Here is a 20811-nt window from a genome sequence, read left to right as displayed (position 1 = left end):
GAGAATCAGAATACATGAATTCTTTTTACTTGATGAGTTTTTTCAATTTAAGACTGCTGTAAGCACACACCCATCAATTTAAAAATAATATTTTTTTCTGATTTTTAAACTTATAGTGTTAAAAGTAATGTCAAAGATTTGTATAACTAAAAAAAATTAGTGTGATAGAATCTATTTTTATTTCTTGTCCGTTTAGGTCTATTTTCATTATAGTCTATTTCCCCCGTCATACACAGCAAAAAGGAAGACACTGTATTTAAGAACACAAGAACGGCCATACTGGGTGAGACCAAAGGTCTATCTAGCCCAGGATCCTGTCTTCTGACAGTGGCCAATGCCAGGTGCCCCAGAGGGAATGAACAGAACAGGTAATCATCAAGTGATCCATCCCCGTCACCCATTCCCAGCTTCTGGCAAACAGAGTCCAGGGACACCATCGTTGCCCATCCTAGCTAATAGCCATTGATGGACCCATCTTCCATGAATTTATCTACCGTATATACTCGTTCATAAGCCGAATATTTTTAGTAAAAATGTGACGCATCAAAGAGCGGGAGTTGGCTTATAAACGGGTCTACACCAAAATTTGATGATTTTAAACTGTATGGAATCATTGAATTGAATATCTAATACATTGTCATTTTGTTTACCTGGAGCGTCTGAGGGGTTCCGTGCCTGTGAATGCTCCAGGTAAACAAAACGTCCCGACCTGCCAGCGGCTTACCCATACGGGCTGGGAGCCAAAGTTTTCCAACCCCTGAAATAGAGGGTTGGCTTATGAAAGAGTCATACAGTTTTTGCTATTTTTACTTATACATCTTGAGGGGTCGGATTATAAACGAACAGGCTAATGAACGAGTATATACGGTAGTTCTTTTTTGAACCCTGTTATTGTCCTTAAGAGAAAAAAACCAGGCAAATGTGGCTGCAGAAACACTAAAACTTGCAGGGGTCTGGGACTGGGGTAGTACCTGAAATTAGTTTTAATTCTTTTTTAAAACTTGATGATTTCAAGGTTTTTTAACTTGATGATTTTTAACTTGATGATAATGTCCCTTCCACTTAACCATTTTTTTAAAATAAGAATAGAATGAGCCTTACAACTTATGTACCTTTTCCCCTGCTTTATAATGATGAGGTGTATTTTTCTAAGTGTTCACTTATACCAAACTGGTTGCTTTATATTTCTTTGTAACTATATTTTGGCATTTAAAAAAAGTTATTTACTCTTCTTTGCAATTAGATATGATTGAAGTAGCTTTTATGTTACACTGCACTTTTTCTTTAACAGAAAAACAATGGGGACAATAAAACGAAAGGAGATCCTTAAATTAGGAGTTGTAATATGTTGTGAGACAGTCTCAAGCAGAGAACCCTATTTAGCATCATATTTAACTCAATAATTCACTTTAAAAAACTGTGGGACAAGCAGTGACATACCATATGTGACACAAAAAAATGTCTCAGTGACAAGGCATGACTGGCTCACAGAAAGAGCAACCTTTTGCATAAGCACAGCTATGGCAGTGCAACAAGACAATTGGTTTCTGTAATAGAGGAAGCCTGGAAAATCCACTCATCCCACTGAGATAAACAGGACCACAGCCATGAGCAAAGTTATTCACATATGTAAGTGTTTGAAGGATCAAGCCCTTAATATGTAAAGGTCTCCATGCACCAGACAGAAGATCACTAAGAGATTGATCCTCAGTCCTTCTAACAGTTACTCTGCTCTCACTAAAAAGAACAGGAGTACTTGTGGCACCTTAGAGACTAACAAATTTATTAGAGCATAAGCTTTCATGGACTACAGCCCACTTCTTCGGATGCATATAGAGTGAAACATATATTGAAGTCACTTGGACTCCTTCCAAGAGTAACTGTACAAGACCATGATTATATATTTGCAGGATTCGGCCAAAATCTCTAAAATATTCACTAAATTCAAACCGAAACATAAATCAATAATTAACCGATACTCAAAAAGTAAACAATTTTATCATACCTGGCCTTTATTGGGAAGTTCTGAGCAATGTCTTTCATCACCTTTAAGGCACTATAAACCGGGGTGGAGATAATTTGAGAAGCTGCTTGAAAACTTAGATCTGTAAGAAAAAAAAAATCACTAGAGAACACAACTATAAATCAACATAGCTTATATTTTGTAAAACTCTTAACATGCACACACAGAGAGTTGGAACTCTTTATATTTAAATTAGACAGAAAAAAACAGCATAATTAAGGTGTTAGAGACAAGGTGAGTGAGATAATATCTTTTATTGGACCAATTTCTGTTGGTGAGAGAGACAAGTTTTCAAGCCAAATAGAGCTTTTCTTCAGGTCTGGGAAAGGTCTGGCTTGAAAGATTGTCTCTCTCACCAACAGAATTTAATCCAATAAAAGACATTACCTCACTCACCTTGTCTCTCTAATATCCTGGAACCAACACAGCTACAAATACACTCCATACATTATTAAGGGTGGAAAGTCAAGCACACAGAAGTTCTGAAATGACAGAATTAGGGTTGCCTTGTGTAATTTCTTAGGTTTAAAAAAAGTAGACGGATAAAACAGAAGTTCCATCATATGGCCTCACATTGACACCCATGTGGCTTATCAGCAAGGTAACTTCAGATTCACTGCACAGTCCTCTGCCACCTGAGCTAATGAAGTAACTGATCGCAATATTAGTGTGTCATCCTCTTTATGGACCAGCACTAGAGGATGATGAAACACATAATTTACCAGACCCAGAACATTTCCAAATGGATAGAATATTTGGGGATTTTAGCTGCTGTGCTCTATCAACTCTCTATTGAGCATGTGCAAATTGTAACTTTTCAAAGGCTTATAACTTTATCACAGGGATGACAAAAGTTACGTTACTAGCACAAAGGCAATTCCCCTTACAAATTTCAAGTCCCTGCTCCAAACCATGAGAATGCTACAGAAAGGGCCTCAGAAATTGTTTAAATGGGTAAAATAATGTAATTTTTTTTTAACTATTTTAGGTTAGGCTGAAATTGTTAAAAAAAAGAGCCTGGGAGGTAGATACCTGGCATGGAAAATTTCAGACCAAATGGTTAAAGTTTGGCAAAGTTATAAACAACTGAAAATAGGGCCTTATAATGGGAAGTGTGAGGAAACCTTAATAATAGGTGGTGTTACGAGCTCCGCCTATAATAATATTTATTATTTCATCATGTGTTTTAAATTCTTAATTTCATATTTTCCGCTAGCAGTAATTATGCCTGACCTATCTAGAATTATTTAAAAAAATGAAAATGGAAAAACACCACTCATTACCTGTGCAAAATAAATGGCATACTAGGTTTCAGAATTCAATGAATATCTGTCATGTCTTATTGATCAATTCTGCACCCATAAAATATACAATTAATATTTTACTGTTGCGGTAGATGTGCAAATGTCAGTTACACAAAACAGACAGACAAACAGAAAAAGAAATGAAGTCACATCATCATTACCCATATGAATGAAGCACATGAAGCAGAGAAAACCCTTCATAATAACAAAGTTTAGCAGCATAAAGAAAATGTGCAAAATGATATGTTAAAAAACCACAAAGAATAACTAAAACAAAAGTTAAATCAGAAGTACTATTATTATTCTTGTTATTATTATTATTGTTTAGATGGTGGCAATATCCACCAGGTGCTAGGTACACAAAGAAGTTATTCACCTTGTGTAGTAATGATGATTCTTTAAGAAGTGTGTCCCTATGGGTGTTCCACTTAGGTGTGCTTGCATTGCTGTGCTGCTGATCGGAAAACTTCGGTAGTGTCCGTAGCCCGCACGTGCATTGTTTCTCCCCGTATCCCCTCCATGAGGCTAGCCAGTGCATGCAGGCTAACCCTCCTCAGTTCCTTCTCTACTGCAGAGAGACTGACAAGAACTCTGAAGCAGAAGGGAGGAGGGTGGGTTGAGGAGCACCAAGAGGGAGACAAATCTCAAAGAACCATCATTACTGCACAAGATGAGTAACTTCTTCTTTGAGTAGTGGCCCTATGGATGCTCCACTGTAGGTGATTTCCACCCAGTATCCCTATCAGAGGGCTGGGGCTTCGGAGTCACGTCAGTTACAGATGACAATACTGTGGAGCCGAAGAAGCATTGGAGGCAGAGTTCCCAGTGATCACACAATGTTCTGCGAAGATGTGGACTGACGCCCATGTCGCCACTCTACAGATTTCTGAGATAGAGACATTCTTGAAGAAGGCAACGAATGAGGAGTCGACCTCATGGAGTGTGCACAAATATTATTTGGCAGGGTCATATTGTGGATCTTATAACATTGTCTAATGCAGTTCGAGACCTGTTTGGAGAGTCTCTGGGATGATACTGATGAGCCCTTAGATCTTGTCACAATAGAGAGGAAAAGTTTAGGAGATTTCCTGAAAGACTTCGTCCTACCCAGGAAAAAGTCTAGGACTCTTCTGACATCTAGAGTGTCAATATAGCCTCCCTGTTGTTGCATGAGGCTTGAGGTAGAAAATTGGAAGGTGAATCAATTGGTTCATGTGAAATGGGGAGGTTACCTTAGGGAAGAATTTTGCATGTGGCCTGAACGTAAGCTTGTCCTGAAAAAATACTGGGGGGGGGGGGGGATGTGCCATCAGAAGTGCTATTTCTCTTATTTTCCTAGCTGAAGTGATTGCTGTCAGGAAGGCCAATTTCATTGAAAGGTATGTAAGTGAACAGATGACCGCAGGTTTGAAGGGAGGTCTAGTCAGGCCTTTCAATACCAGGTTTAGGTCCCGCACGGGGGTAAGATGTCGGGGTTGTGGGAAACGGTTTTCTCTACCCCAAGGAATCGTTTAGCTGTCGGGTGTGATAGCACTGAGTATCCGTCTACTAGACAGTGAAAGTCTGCTATAGATGCTAGGTGTACCTTGAGGGAACTGAGAGGTAGTCCCAAAGATTTTAGAGTTAGTACATAGTCTAGGATCTTTGGAAGAATTGCAGGTATCAGAGAGATTTGTTGGGAAATACACCAAATCCGAAACCAGGACCATTTTTCTAGGTAAGTCTGACATGTCAAGGACTTTCTACTGTGTAATTATACCTCTTGTACCTCCTTCGAGCAGGAGTTCTTTATGCACTGGAACCATGAAGGAGCCAAGCCTTGAGGCAAACTCCCCACGTTGGGATAGAGGGTGCATCCTTTGTTCTGCGAGACGAGGTAAGGAATGGACTGGAGAGAGATCAGCAGGCACCTTGCAAGTTGTGACAGGTAAGGGTTCCAAGTCAGTCTTGGCCAAGAAGGAGCAATCAATATAATGTGCCCTCCTTCTCTTTTTATTTTTAATAGGACTTTCGACGGTAGGGAAAATGGAGGAAAGGCATAGAGAAGGTCCCTGCCCTATGGGAGAAAAAAATATTACTAACCTTTCTGTAACTATAGTTCTTCGAGATGTGTTGCCCATGTCCATTCCAATGTAGGTATGTGCGCACCCGAAGCACAGCTGCTGGAATTTTTTTCTTTAGTGTTATCCACTGGGGTGGCTCCAGCGCCCTCCGGTGTCGGGCACTCATAACACCGGTATAAAGGGCCTTACTGGCCCCACTCCCCTTCGGTTTCTTCTTGTAGATTGCCTCCGAGAGCGGGGACAGAGGGTGGGTTTTTGAATGGACATGTGCAACACATCTCAAAGAACAAGAGTTACTGAAAGGTTAGTAACCATTTTTTCTTCTTCAAGTGCTTGCACATGTCGATTCCAATGTAGGTGACTCACAAGCAGTTGTACCGGAGGTGGGTTCAGAGATCAAGGATAGGCTGACTGTAAAAGCACATGGCTGAAGCCAGCATTGTTTCTAGACTGTTGTGTAATGGCATAGTGCATTGTGAAGGTGTGAACTGATGGCCATACTGCTGCCCTGCAGATATCCTGTATCGGAACTTAAGCTAAGAAAGCAGCGGAGGATGCTTGAGACCTTGTAGAGTGACCCATTAAGTCAACTGGTGGCGAGATATTTGCGAGATCATAACAGGCCCTGATGCACGAAGTAATCCAGGATGAGATTCTCTGTGCAGAAATGGGGAGACCTTTCATTCTTTCACCTATCGCTATGAATAGCTGAGTGAATCTGTAGAATGGTTTAGTCCTTTGTATGTAGAAAGCCAGAGCCTGCTGAATATCCAACAAACAGAGGGCACTGTTCCTCCCTAGTCACATGCAGTTTAGTGTAGAACACTGGCAGAAAGATCACTTGACTGCAATAGAATCAAGAGACAACTTTGGGAAGGAATGATGGGTGTGGACACAACTGAACTTTGTCCTTAAAAAAGAATGTATATGATGGTTCCAAAGTGAGGGCTTGGACCTCAAGTGATGGCCACCAGGAAGGCCACTTTCCAGGAAATGTGTAATAGCGGTGCTAGTGGTTCAAATGGGGGTCTTGTAAGTTTTGACAGAACAAGGTATAGATCCCATGGGTGGTGTGGGGGTAGAATCCCTAACCTGGGGGTACAGACCTCTCTAGGCCTTTGAGAAACCATATAACCATGTCATGTGGAAAGATAGAACAGTTGTCGATCTTGGGATGGAAGGCCGAGATGGCCGCTAGATGGACTTTGACTTAAGAGACGGCTAGACCTTGTTGTCTTTGCACTAGTAGGTAGTTTAGAAAGAATTGCAGTGATGATTGCAAAGGCAGAATTTGTTGCTGGGAACGCCAGACGGAGAACCACTTCAATTTTGCAAGGTATGTAGTTCTGGTGGATGGCTTTCTATTGCCCAGTAGGACCACATGGACTTGCTCAAAGCAAATTCGCTCCTCCAGATTCAGCCATGGAGCTTCCAGTTGTCAAGTGAAGAGAGGTGAGGTGCAGGTGCAGCAGCCGACCGTGATCCTGGGATATCAAGTCCAGGTGTAGCGGAATCTGCAGTGGTGTCTCCACAGACATGCCTAAGAGGATGGAGAACCAATGTTGCCTGAGCCACACCAGGACTATGAAGATGACATGCACTTGGTCCTCCTTGATCTTCTTCACCTTGTGAATCAGCAGGATAGAGGAAATGGTGTCTTTTTCATGTTAACAGAAATGCATCTGCCGCGGACCCCAGGCTGTAACCTCTCAGGGAGCAGAACTGATGGCATTTCCTGTTGGTTTGGGTGGCAAACAGGTCTACAAGTGGAGTCCCCCACCGTTTGGGGATGGCCCTCACAATGTCTGGTCAGAGAGACCATTTGTGGTGAGAGGAGAAAAACCTACTGAGGCAATCTGCTAGTTGGTTCTGAATCCTGGGAAGATACGATGCCTCTAGAAGGATGGAATGATCCATGTAGAGCTCCCACAGGCGGATTGCTTCCTGACATAGAGGGGAAGAATGTCTACCATCCTGTCTGTTTATGTAGAACATAGCCATCGTATTGTCTATGAAAACCAAAATGGATTTCTCCATCAGGTGAGGCAGAAAAGCCTGGCAGGCTAGATGTACAGCCCTGAGCTCTCTGACACTGATTTGCACAGAGAGCTCTTCTTGGGTCAAAAGCCCCTGAGATCCGAGGGAACCTAGATGGGCTCCCCAACTGAAGGCTGATGCATCACATACCAGAGACAAGGATGGCTGGCGTTTTGAAATGGGTACCCCCATGCATACAATGTGACTGTCCAGCCACCATGTCAGTGAGTTGAAGACCTGGACTGGAACTGTGAGCACTGAGTTCAGGTGATGGCAAGAGGCAGAGTAAACCATAGCTAGCTAGGCTTGAAGAGGTCTGAGTGGTAGCCTCGCATATTGCATTATGTATGTGCATGATGCCATGTGGCCCAGGAGGCTCAGGCACTTCCATTGAGTTATGATTGAATGAGCTTGGAAGGATCTTATCAGGGTCGTAATTGAGAGGAAACGGTTGTTCGGAAGTAGAGCTCTCACTTGCATGGAATTGAGTACTGCACTCATGAACTCTATCCTTTGGACTGGGATCAGGGTGGACTTCTGGAAATTTAACAGAAGGCCTAACGCATTGAAGGTCGATTGAATGAGATGGATGTCGGCTTCCACTTGATCTCTGGACCAGCCCTTAAGTAGCCAGTTGTTGAGGTAAGGAAATACATGGACTCCCCTTTTCCTGAGAAAAGCCACTATTACTGCAATGCACTTGGTAAAAACTCGCAGGGTGGCTAACAGTCCCTGGGACCCAGCAAGGAAATTATGTAAGCCAAGGAGACCACGTGGAACTTTAAGTTCTTGGGATATTAGTTGAGACAACGCAGGTCTAAAATGGATACGAGAGCTCCTTTGGCTTTTGGAATTAGGAACTAGCGAGAGTAGAACCCCTTTCCTCTCATGTGAAAAAGAACCTCTTCCACAGCTCCCACCTGAAGGAGGGACTGTACTTCTTGTTCCACCAGATGCTTGTGAGAAGGGTCCCTGAAGAGGGGAGGGGAGGGGATGGGAAGGGAGGTAGACAGAAATTGGATGGTGTAACCCAGTTATATTCTGCTGAGAACCCAGTGGTCTGAAGTGATCTGGGTCCAGGCATCCAGGAAATAGGAAAGGTGGTTGGAAAACAAGACGGTAGCTGAATCCATGTAGAGGGGATTGCGATGCTGACTTCGAGTGCTTCGAAGATACCAAGTAATTAGGTGAGGGCTATGCAGGTACGTTGTCTACTCTCACGCTGTCCCTGTTCAGGTGTCAGAGCCTGCTGCAGTACCAGTGTTGCAGGCACCTAATGATGCAGTGCCGGGGTGTCGCTTTCTCTCTGTCTCCTTTGGCCTTCGGTACTGGGGACTGGCTGTTTTCCTGGTGTTTGCAGTGTTTCTTCTTGGGCACCGGGGAGGATGATTAATGCCGAGAATCCCGGGTTATTGAGGAGCGCTCTGCAGTGAAACAGAGGTGTTTCCAAGTCCAAGCGCAGCTCCGAGGCTGATCTTAAGGCCGCTTCCATGAAGATGGCCTTCAAATGTGCAGCTCAGTCCTTCTCGGACCAGGGCTTGAAATGCCTGCAGATTAGGCAGTGGTCTTTCCTCTGAGCTAACCCCAATCACTTAAACCCCAACGACAGAGGCATGCCCCGGTACTATCCAAGTGCGGAGGTGTCCAAACTATCTAAGATCTATAAAGTACTAAAACTAAACTACAAGAACTATTAACATTACATTGGACGAAAAAACACTAAGAGAAGGATTGCCTAAGCAATGAGGGGTTCCAGCAACTGTTACGGGAGGTAAGAAGGAACTAAAGGGGAACAGGGTCCGGAGGGCCCTTTATTCCAGTGCTACGAGCACGCGACACCAGACAGCGTTGAAGCTGACCCAACAGATACCACTAAGGGAAAAAATTCCAGAAACTGTGCTCAGGGTGTGCACACAACTACACTGCAATGGACATGTGCAAGCACTCAAAGAAGAAGGTGAGTCTTGCCCAGTGAGTGCTGTCTCATCCCTGCTCTGGAGCAGTAGCGTGGATATTTCTTGTTCAGGTAAGTGGTGAACAAGTCCATGGTCGATGCCCCTCACTGCCTGAATAGGTCCTGAGGTACCACTGGGTTTATCTCCCACTAGTGGTCATGTAGGAATTTGTGACTGAGACTGTCCACTATCAAGTTTTGAGTGCCCAGAAGGTAAGCTGCTGATAGTGTGACATCATAGGTCATGCACCAGTTCCACAGTCTCATTGCCTCTACACAGAGGTAGGGTGATCTGGCTCCCCCTTGTCAATTTATATAGTATATACATGCTATGTGGTCTGTTAAGACTCTAGGGTGTGATCCCTCGATCAGTGGGAGGAAAGACAGGGGCATAAGGAGAGACAGCGCATGTGCGGGCCTAATGGACGCTGCTACCGAAGTTCTCCGATCAGCAGCAAAGGGACGCAACCACCCATAGGGATGCTACTCAAAGAAGAAAGACATTTCATAGCACAAAAATCATATATCAGGCAACAAAGACAAATGGATGTGGGGGAAAGGGATATAATATACAAGGAGAATAATAAGGGTGATGTTAGGCATATGTCTTATTAGTTAACTTTTGGTTTCTTAAAAAAAATAAGGCAAACATGTTAAATTCCTCTCTCCCCATCTTCCTCCCACAATTAAACAACCTCATGTTCCCTCCACAGCAATTCCCAGCTTCAGTTCTAATGGCAATAAACCCCATCCCTCACATAAAATATGTAGTTCACTCACAAGATAAATAAAGAAATAGACAAGTGGATAAATTTATCAACTCATTTCTTGCAGTCATGGGTGAAGTGAGGCTTCAGGAGTGATTTAAATTAAAAGAGGAGGGATAGTCAAGAAGAGTTGTGGATCAATTATGAAATATTAATGGACACTTTATAAAAGAAAAATATCTCTCTGGACAATGAGATTTTGAGAAAAAAACATTACTAACATTTTCATAACTCTTGTTTTTTGAGATGTGTTGCAAGTGTCCATATTCCACTGTAGATATTTGTGTGCACCAGTGCACAGGTGTTGAAGAGTTTTTACCATTAGTGGTACCTGTTTGGGCAGCCTGAGCGTTCTCTGCTGGCTCACGCACACTGCACATGCATTAAGGACTGAGCCACCCCTGAAGCCATTCAGTTCCTTCCTACCCCAATGGCTCCAATAGAGAGGAGAATGAGGCTGGGTCATGGGAGGGACATATGCAACACATCTAAGAACAACAGTTATGGAAAGGTTAACAACTGTTTTTTCTTCTTCAAGTGATTGCAAATGTTCATTCCACTTGTAGGTGACCCACAAATAGACCCATCTGAAGGTGGGTTTGGAGTCTATTTGAACAGGAACTTGTGGCCCACTCGTCCTAATTTAATATCATCTCTACACTGTTGAGAGACTGTGTAGTGAGAGTCAAACGTGTGACATGATGAACTGGTTGCCACTTTGCAAATGTTTAATATGGGCATCTGAGTCAGAAATGCCACAGAGGCTGCTCGGGATCTAGTTGAATGACCCAACATTCTATGTGCTGGCTTCATGTTAGCCAACTAGTAAACATAGGCAAATACAACCAGATATCCATGATGAAATCCTTTGCATGGAAACCAGACTACCCTTCATTCTGTCTAAAAATGCAATAAACAATGGAGACAAAGACTTAAAAGGATTAGTCCAATCCAGATAAAATGTTAACACTTTTCTAATGTCTACAATGTGCAGTGTCTCCTCTCCCTTATTACTGTCAAGCTTTTGGAAGAAGGTTGATAAGAAAACTGCTTAGACACATGAAAAGTGAAGACCACTTTCATAAGAAAACTTAGATGGGGATGAAGGTAGATTTTATCTGCTTAAAAAAAACGTATAGGGAAAATATAACACTAAACGCCATCAATTCCCTGACTGGCCTGGCCAATACAATCGCTTCTAAAAATGCTACCTTCACTGAAAGGTGATACAGAGTCCAGGTCACTAGAAGCTCAAAGTGGAAACCCATCAGCTTTGTTAAGACTAGATTCAGACTCCATGGTGGAACAGGGCTCTGTACGTGAGGAAACATTCTATCCAAACCCTTTAAAAACGTTATAGCCATCAGGTTGGGATAAGAAAAAGAGCAATTACCCACAGGCGAGTGAAATGCCAATATAGTTGCTAAATGAACCCTGATCGAGCTAATCACCAATCCTTGATGCTGTCAAATAAAAAAAGACAGTTCAGCACATGATGAATAAAAGCAAGAATAGGGGAGACCCCTTCTAACCAGATAGAAAACCTCTTCCACTTAGCCATGCCAGAGCGATGTGTATAAGATAGGCCTTATCCAATTTGACTTTGCACAGTTCTGGGCAGAAGAGGGATGGGGGGAGAAGCATACAGCAGAGCCTCTGAAAATGGCAGTAGAAAAGCATCCATCAATGAACCTGGGCTGTGTCCAGCTCTGAAGCAGAACCAGTGACATTTTGGGTTATCCTTTGTTGCAAACAGATCCACTTGGCAAGTTCCCCAGAGCTGGAAAATGGACCTTGTTATAACTGGGTGAATGGACCACTCGCGATCGATAAACAATCTCCTCGGGTGATCTGCCAGCATACTCTGAGCCCCTGGGAGGTGGGTCACTTTCTGAAGAATAAAGTTGCTGATGCAGAAGTCCCAGAGCAGGACTGCTTCATGGCAGAATAGAGAGAACCGGGCTCCTCCCTGCTTGTTTACATTGAATTGTTAGTCATCCCCAGTACACCCCTTCCCCTTATGCAAGGAAGGAATATCGTGCAAGCTAAATGAATTGTCTGCAGTTCCCTGATGTTGATGTGTAGATTGAGATCTTGGGAAGACCAGAAACTCTGCAGGGGTCCCAGGTGAGCCCCCATCCCTAGTCAGAGGCACCCATAACTAAAGTAAAAGATTGTGGAGGTGGGGCAAAAGGAACTCCTTTGCAGACATTAGTCAGGTCTATCCACCAATCTAGGGAGGATAAAATGTGATTTGGTATGTATACTAACATGTCTAGGTGGCGCCTTCTTGGAGAATACACCTCTGTCACCTAGCCCTGAAGGAGTCTGAGATGCAGTCTGGAATATTGGACCACATAAATGCATGCTGCCATGTGCCCTAGCAGCCATAAACAATTTCTCACCATGGTGAGAGGATACGCCTTTAAATCCAGAATGAAGATTCACATTGTATGAAACCTTGTCTGGGGTAGCAAGCCCTAGCCGCTGTTGTGACCAGGATCGACTTGTCTGAGTTGATCAACGGACCTAGCATGTCGAAGATGGATCGCATTATGCGAAGGCTGAACAGCACTTGGAATCTGGATTATCAACCAGTCATTCAGGAAAGGAAATATATGGACTGTAATCTCTGGAGAAATGCTGCTACTACCGCCAGTTCTGGGCACCGCATTTCAAGAAAGATGTGGAGAAATTGGAGAGGGTCCAGAGAAGAGCAACAAGAATGATTAAAGGTCTTGAGAACATGACCTATGAAGGAAGGCTGAAAGAATTGGGTTTGTTTAGTTTGGAAAAGAGAAGACTGAGAGGGGACATGATAGCAGTTTTCAGGTATCTAAAAGGGTGTCATAAAGAGGAGGGAGAAAACTTGTTCACCCTAGCCTCTAAGGATAGAACAAAAAGCAATGGGCTTAAACTGCAGCAAGGGAGGTCTAGGTTGGACATTAGGAAAAAGTTCCTAACTGTCAGGGTGGTTAAACACTGGAATAAATTGCCTAGGGAGGTTGTGGAATCTCCATCTCTGAATATTTAAGAGTAGGTTAGATAAATGTCTATCAGGGATGGTCTAGACAGTATTTGGTCCTGCCATGAGGGCAGGGGACTGGACTCGATGACCTCTCGAGGTCCCTTCCAGTCCTAGAATCTATGAGTCTGTGTGCTTTATAAAAACATGTGGGGCAGCTAAGACCAAAGGGGAGGCCTGTTAACTAATACTGGCGGACACTGACAGTGAATCTCAGAATTTTTCTCTGGCTTTGATGAGTTGCCAGGTGAAAGTAGGTGCCCTTTAAATACAGAGCAGCATATTAGTCCTCTGGCTCCAAGGAAGGAATAACGGAAACTAGAGTGACCATCAGGAATTTTGATTTTTTTCAGGAACTTGTTTTAGCACCTTAGATCTAAAATAGGCCTGAGACCCCGTTTTTGCCTTCAGGATCAGGAAGTACTGGGAGTAAAACCCTTTTCCACTGAACAAAGAAGAGACTGCCTCTATAACTCCTACAATAAGAAGTGATTGTATCTCTTGAAATAATACTGCCTCATGAAAGGGGTCCTGAAGAGTGTGAGGGAAGAGGCTGGGGGGGGAGACAGAAAAAAAATGAAGTGTATGTCCCACTTCTACCATGCTTAGAACACACTGATCTGCTGTGATGTGGGCCCAAGTATGACAGGAGTGGGACAGGTGGTTTGCAAAAATTGGAAAAGAAAAATATGGCATTCTTGAAACTGGTAGCCTCTGTCGACCTACCCATCAAAATGTGCTCTTGGAAGATGCCACCTTCCTCAATGAACCAATCACCTTATCTGGGAACTTGTTTTTGAACTTCAAAAGTGTATCCCACAGGGTGAAATCATAGTGTCCCAGCAAAGCTTGCTGGTATGCAATGCAAAGCTGTAATTCATCTGTGGAATAAGGCTTCCTCCCTGTAGTAGTTCCGGGGTGGGGCTCGTCCCTTCCTGGGGCACCTGAAAGCCAGGCCGCCCCGCTACAAAGCGAACAACAGTTAGGGCCCCGACCTTTGGGTAGGGGCTAAGCACGCAATTGGTAGTCCAGAGCTCAACCTTTGTGCAGGGACTGAGCACACAGTTAACAGTTCCGGACTCAGGCCCTTATGCAGGGACTGAGCACACAGTTAACAGTTCAGAACTCAGGCCCTTAGGCAGGGACTGAGCACACAGTTAACAGTTCAGAACTCAGGCCCTTAGGCAGGGGCTGAGCATACAATTAACAGCTCCGGCCCTGGGTCAGGGCGGGGCAGCAAACCAATAGTCAGTCAGTGGCCCAGGCCTTGTAGCAGGGGCTGGGTCAGTTTGGGTTAGCCCAGGCCCTAGGTCAGGGCGGGGCAGCCAACAGATAGTCTGTCAGGGGCCCAGGCCCCTTGGACAAGGAGGAGGAGAGACTGCCACCCGGCGCGGGGTGGCAGGGGGGAACACAGGCCCACCCACTCCACTGTGTTCCAGCCCGGGGCCCTATCCGCAGCAGTCCGTCTGCCGCGCAGTCAGTGGGGATCCTGACCGCAACACACTGACATGGGTTCGGGGTCTGCTATCCCCGGGCCACTTCCCATCTTCTCCTCCATGGGTACCTGCTCCTCCTGAGTTCCGTCTGCTGGGTTGCAGATCATGGGCTCCTCCGGGCCCCGAGCACCAGGTAGGTCTGTCGCTCCCTCTGGGCCCTCGGCGGGGGGAAGCTCAGGCCGCTCCTTGGGGTACCGGGCTCTCAGCAGGCTCGGCCAGTCCTTCTCAGGATACCGGGCTCTCGGCAGGCTCGGCCAGTCCTCCTCGGGATACCGGGCTCTCGGCAGGCTCAGGTCCGCGGGAGCTCGGGCGCCAGCGTCTGTCCTCTCCCGCTGCCGGCCAGCTACTGAGCGCTGTGGCCTGGCCTTTATACTTCCTGTCCCGCCCCTTGACTTCCGGGGGGCGGGGACAGGCCGCGGTGGCTCCGCCCACTCTGGCGGCTGTTCTGGCTCATCGCTTCCTGGGGCGCCTGGAAGCCAGGCCGCCCCGCTACACGGCCCCCCCTCAAGGCTGGCTCCCGGGTACCGGGGCCAGACCCTTCCATACCTCCTAGGCGGGAAAGGAAGTCGGCGTTGGCGTGGTCTCTCCCAGCCCGATGGCGAACGGTGAAGGCATAAGTTTGCAGCGCTAAGTACCACCGCTGCAGCCGCATATTATGGTCCTTCATGCGGGCCAACCACTGGAGAGCAGAGTGGTCGGTGACCAAGATGAAAGGGGCTCCCAGGAGATAGTACCGCAGGGCGTCACAAGCCCACTTCGCGGCTAGGGCTTCCTTTTCCACTACGGCATAGTTCCTTTCTCGGGGGAAGAGCTTCCGACTGATGTAAAGGACCGGGTGCTCTTCGCCGCCAACCTCTTGGGAGAGGACTGCCCCGAGACCCACCTCCGAAGCGTCGGTTTGCAGGATGAAGGCCTGCTTGAAATCGGGGCTATATAAGACTGGCTCTTGACAGAGGCTTGTCTTGAGGGCTTGAAAGGCTTCGTCACACTCACGGGTCCAGACCACTTGCCGGGGGCTTTCCTTCGTTAAGAGTCCCGTCAAGGGGGCTGCGATCGCCGCAAAGTGGGGAATGAAGCGTCGATAATACCCCGCTAGCCCCAGAAACTGGCGTACTTGCCGCTTCGTGGTGGGCGGGGGGCAGGTCGCAATGGCCTGCCCCTTGTCCACCAGTGATTTCACCTGGCCGTGCCCGATAGCGTACCCCAGATACTTAGTTTCTTGTCGGCCGATGCAACACTTCTTCGGGTTGGCCATTAACCCGGCGGCCCGCAAGGACCTCAGGACGGCGGCGACCTGTTCCAGATGGTTTTCCCACTGCGGGCTGTAAATGACTACGTCGTCCAAATAGGCCGCCGCGTAGTCTTGGTGGGGTTGGAGGAAGCGGTCCATCAGGCGCTGAAACGTGGCCGGGGCTCCGTGGAGGCCGAAGGGCATTCGAGTAAACTGGTATAGGCCCGTAGGGGTGGCGAACGCAGTTTTCTCCCTTGAAGTAGGATCCAGGGGGATTTGCCAATACCCCTTGCTGAGGTCCAGGGTCGTGATGTAACGAGCTCCTCCTAACCGAGCCAACAGCTCGTCTATCTGGGGCATGGGGTAGGCATCGAACTTGGAGATGGCGTTCACACACCTAAAGGCTTCAGTACCAACACGATGGGGCTTCGCCACTCGCTGTGCGATGGTTCAATCACGCCCAGGTCCAGCATCACCCGTACTTCCTCATCCACGGTGCCTCTCCGGTGATAAGGCAAGGGTCTGGTCGCGCCGCGAATCACCACCCCCGGCTCCGTTTGGATCCTATGGTACACCAGGGAGGTGGCTCCTGGTTGGGCAGTGAAGGTGTGACGGAATGCTCGTAGGAGGCACCGGGTTTGCTTGAGTTGTTCCTCCGTCAGGGTCTCCCCAAGTTGGGGTTCCTCAGGGTCCCGGGTATGGGCTACCTGGGGCCCTAGCTCGGGCTCTGGTGGGTAGGGGTTAATCAAAAGCCCTTCCCGTTCCCGCCAGGGCTTGAGCAGGTTGATGTGGTACTGCTGTATCCGCTTCTTCCGGTCGGGCTGGTCGATCTCATATGTAACCCGGCCCACTTTCCGGACCACCTCATATGGTCCTTGCCAGCGAGCCAGAACCTTCGACTCACTGGAGGGGAGAAGGAGTAATACCCGGTCTCCAGGTAAGAAGTCCCGTGCTTGGGCGTCCCGGTTGTAGGCCTGGGCTTGCGTCTCCTGGGCGGCTTTCAAATTCTCTTGGGCCCGGTCTCCAGCCTGCTTAAGACGCTCCTGGAGCTGGATCACGTACTTTAAGAGGCCCTGGGCCGGTGAGGGGGTTTGCTCCCAAGTTTCCCTCACTAGGTCCAATAGGCCTCGCGGTCGACGGCCGTAGAGCAGTTCGAATGGCAAGAATTTCGTCGACGACTGGGGGACCTCTCGGACCGCTAGGAGCAAGGGTGGGAGTAGCTGGTCCCATCAGCGAAGGTCCTCCGGGGGGAACTTACGGAGCATGTCTTTTAAGGTCCGGTTAAACCTCTCGACCAGCCCGTCCGTCTGGGGATGATAGACTGACGTTCGCAGTTGCTTGACCCCCAGAAGCTCACACACCTGGCGGAGCAACCGCGAAGTAAAGTTTGTCCCTTGATCCGTGAGGATCTCGCGGGGTAGGCCGACACGGGCAAAAATCTTCACTAGTTCATCAGCAATGGTGCGGGCTGTAATGTTCCGGAGGGGAATGTCCTCGGGGAACCGGGTAGCATAGTCTAACATCACCAAGATGTATTGAAACCCTGCACTGCTTTTGGGAAGGGGCCCCACCAGGTCCATGGCCACGCGCTCGAAGGGTGTCTCAATCAGGGGCATCGGGACCAACAGGGCCTTGGGAGTCCGGGCCGGGGCGGCCAACTGGCAGCGCGGGCAGGAATTACAGTAGTTCTTCACCTCCTGGTACACCCCTGGCCAGAAGAAGCGTCCCAAAATCCGGGCCAGGGTTTTCTCGTGACCGAGGTGCCCAGCCGCGGGGACGTCGTGGGCCAACTTCATGACGGACTGTCGATGATGCCGGGGAACGAGGAGTTGGGTTCGGGTCTCCCCCGTGTGGGGGTCCCGCTCGACCCGATACAGGCGGTCTTGCCGCAACTCAAACTGTGGCCACTGGGACGCTCGACCGGGGTCGAGGACAGTCCCATTCGCCATGGCCAATTGTTCGTATACTCGCTGAAGTGTGGGGTCGGCCTGTTGGTCCCGGCAGAAGTCCATGGTGGCCGAGGAATCTGTCGCCGCCCCTCGGGGAGCATCCTCTGGTTCTCCGGCCGAGCTGGTTGGCTCGGGGGTTTCCCTCTCCTCTCCTTCACTCTCGGGGGTCTCCCCTTCTAAGGCGGGCATGGCCCGCGGGTCGTCTCCTGCGTGCCGGCGGAGGATTGCTGGAAACTCCGGCCAGTCTCGGCCCAGGATCACGGGGTATGCCAGTCGTGGGGCCAGTCCCACCACCATTGATCGGGTGACCCCCTCGATCGTCAGTTGGGCCCGGGTACTCAGGTAGGGCCGTACGTCCCCATGGATGCACTGCAGGCGAATTTCACCCAATCGGGCATCAGCCGGGGGACCGAAGCGTTGGCGGACTAGCGTCTGTCCGCAGCCCGAGTCGAGGAGGGCCACCGTCGGGTATCCTTCAAGGACCACCGGCACGGTGATCTTAGCCGCCTGTGAAGGACGGGCCCGAGCCTCCCCTGCACAGACCTGGCCAAAGGTACACTCCAGCCCTGGGCAATCCCGCTGGAGATGGCCGTACTCCCCACAGGAGAAACAGGGCCCCAGGGTGGCCTGCCCCGTCCGGGGCCGGACGCCAGGGGGGGGTCCCGGCGGACTTCGGTGGTCTTTTTGCCCTATGGGGGTCGGGGTCCGAGCGGGTCGCCCGGGTGCCACCGGGGCCCGAGTCCAACCCTCTGCTCCCCGGGAAGAAATCCGTGAATCCACTCGAGCAGGTGTTCCTTTCTTCTCGGGGGTAGGGCGCTCCGCCCCGGGTGGGGGCCCTCTGAGTCCCGGGCCTATCGGCGTGTCAGCCGCGAGGAAGTCCTCCATTAGTGACACGGCGGCGGCCAGGGTCGCTGGTCGGTGCCGGAGGACCCAGGCCCGCCCCCGTGGTGGAAGAACATGGGTGAACTGCTCTAGCAGCACCTGTTCCATTACCTCCTCCGATGTTCGGTGCTCGGGTTGTAACCACCGCTTGCAGGTTTCCCGGAGTTCCTGGGCCACCTGCCGAGGTCGGGCCCCCGTGGGGTAGGTCAGACTCCTAAACCGCTGCCGGAAAGTCTCGGGGCTCACATCCAGGGCATCAAGAATGGCAGCCTTTACTTGGCTGTAGTCTTGGGCGGCTTCCACCCACAGGCCTCGGTAGATCATCTGCGCCGTCCCAGTCAGGTATGGGGCTAATATGGAAGCCCATAGCTCCGGGGCCCAACCGGCGACGACGGCCACCTGCTCGAAGGTGACGAGAAAGGCTTCGGGGTCATCGCCGGGCACCATTTTCGTCAGCCGGATCGGAGGGCTGGGCCGCGTAGTCCCGGCTGCGCCTCCAGGCTGTGCCTCTCCGGGTCGGGCCAGCGTCGCTGCGAGTTGCTGGAGACATTCCCGCTGGAACTCCTGCTGCTGGGTGACCAGGTCTTGCACGAGCTGGTTCTGTTGAGTTCCAAGCTGCTCCATGAGCTGCTGCTGCTGTTGCAGCTGTGCGGCCTGCTGCTCCCTTTGCTGTTGCAGCTGGGCCGCCTGCTGCCGCTCCTGGGTTTCTGTCACCAGGGCCAAGAGCTGGGACAGATCCATGTCTCGGGAGGGGGATCTTTCTCCCCCAGCCCCTCTCTCCCCGGAGTCGAGGGTTCGCGCCCACATCCTGGGCGGAACTCCTGCCTGGCTCGCCACGTGTAGTAGTTCCGGGGTGGGGCTCGTCCCTTCCTGGGGCGCCTGAAAGCCAGGCCGCCCCGCTACAAAGCGAATAACAGTTAGGGCCCCGACCTTTGGGTAGGGGCTAAGCACGCAATTGGTAGTCCAGAGCTCAACCTTTGTGCAGGGACTGAGCACACAAGTAACAGTTCCAGACTCAGGCCCTTGTGCAGGGACTGAGCACACAGTTAACAGTTCAGAACTCAGGCCCTTATGCAGGGACTGAGCACACAATTAACAGCTCCACCCCTGGGTCAGGGCGGGGCAGCAAACCAATAGTCAGTCAGTGGCCCAGGCCTTGTAGCAGGGGCTGGGTCAGTTTGGGTTAGCCCAGGCCCTAGGTCAGGGCGGGGCAGCCAACAGATAGTCTGTCAGGGGCCCTGGCCCCTTGGACAAGGAGGAGGAGAGACTGCCACCCGGTGCGGGGTGGCAGGGGGGAACACAGGCCCACCCACTCCACTGTGTTCCAGCTCGGGGCCCTATCCGCAGCAGTCCGTCTGCCGCGCAGTCAGTGGGGATCCTGACCGCAACACACTGACATGGGTTCGGGGTCTGCTATCCCCGGGCCACTTCCCATCTCCTCCTCCATGGGTACCTGCTCCTCCTGAGTTCCGTCTGCTGGGTTGCAGATCATGGGCTCCTCCGGGCCCCAAGCACCAGGTAGGTCTGTTGCTCCCTCTGGGCCCTCGGCGGGGGGAAGCTCAGGCCGCTCCTCGGGGTACCGGGCTCTCGGCAGGCTCGGCCAGTCCTCCTCGGGATACCGGGCTCTCGGCAGGCTCGGCCAGTCCTCCTCGGGATACCGGGCTCTCGGCAGGCTCAGGTCCGCGGGAGCTCGGGCGCCAGCGTCTGTCCTCTCCCGCTGCCGGCCAGCTACTGAGCGCTGTGGCCTGGCCTTTATACTTCCTGTCCCGCCCCTTGACTTCTGGGGGGCGGGGACAGGCCGCGGTGGCTCCGCCCACTCTGGCGGCTGTTCTGGCTCATCGCTTCCTGGGGCGCCTGGAAGCCAGGCCGCCCCGCTACACTCCCAAATAAGTCCAGCTTCTTATCCTCTGAATCTTTTGGGGTTGAATCCTAGTGCTCCTGCCTTTCTTTTTCATTGGATGCCGCCACACAAAGGGGCCTGGAGAAGGATGGTTATACAGGTGCTTGAACCCCTGGAAGGGAACATAGTAGCCTCTCTACACACTTTTTGCAGTTGAAGGCAGGGAAGCTGGGGTTTGCC

The 20811-nt window shown here is 49.5% G+C and overlaps 1 protein-coding gene across 5 annotated transcripts in view; it reads right to left on the bottom strand.

The window, feature by feature from the left end:
- UGGT2 (UDP-glucose glycoprotein glucosyltransferase 2) overlaps positions 1-20811 on the bottom strand; it is a 302913-nt gene that overhangs the window by 209935 nt on the left and 72167 nt on the right. For all 5 annotated transcript variants that reach the window (XR_010597726.1, XR_010597727.1, XM_065581050.1 and 2 more), the window contains one exon: positions 2006-2105. Coding sequence is in view for 3 of the 5 variants with exons in the window: in XM_065581050.1 (XP_065437122.1) it covers positions 2006-2105 (100 nt within the window). In the remaining 2 variants the exon portion in view is untranslated. The remainder of the gene's footprint in view (positions 1-2005; positions 2106-20811) is intronic.

This window comes from Chrysemys picta, chromosome 1, assembly GCF_011386835.1.
Source record: "Chrysemys picta bellii isolate R12L10 chromosome 1, ASM1138683v2, whole genome shotgun sequence".
Taxonomy (NCBI): domain Eukaryota; kingdom Metazoa; phylum Chordata; order Testudines; family Emydidae; genus Chrysemys; species Chrysemys picta.
This window is presented reverse-complemented; position numbering and strand designations above follow the sequence as displayed.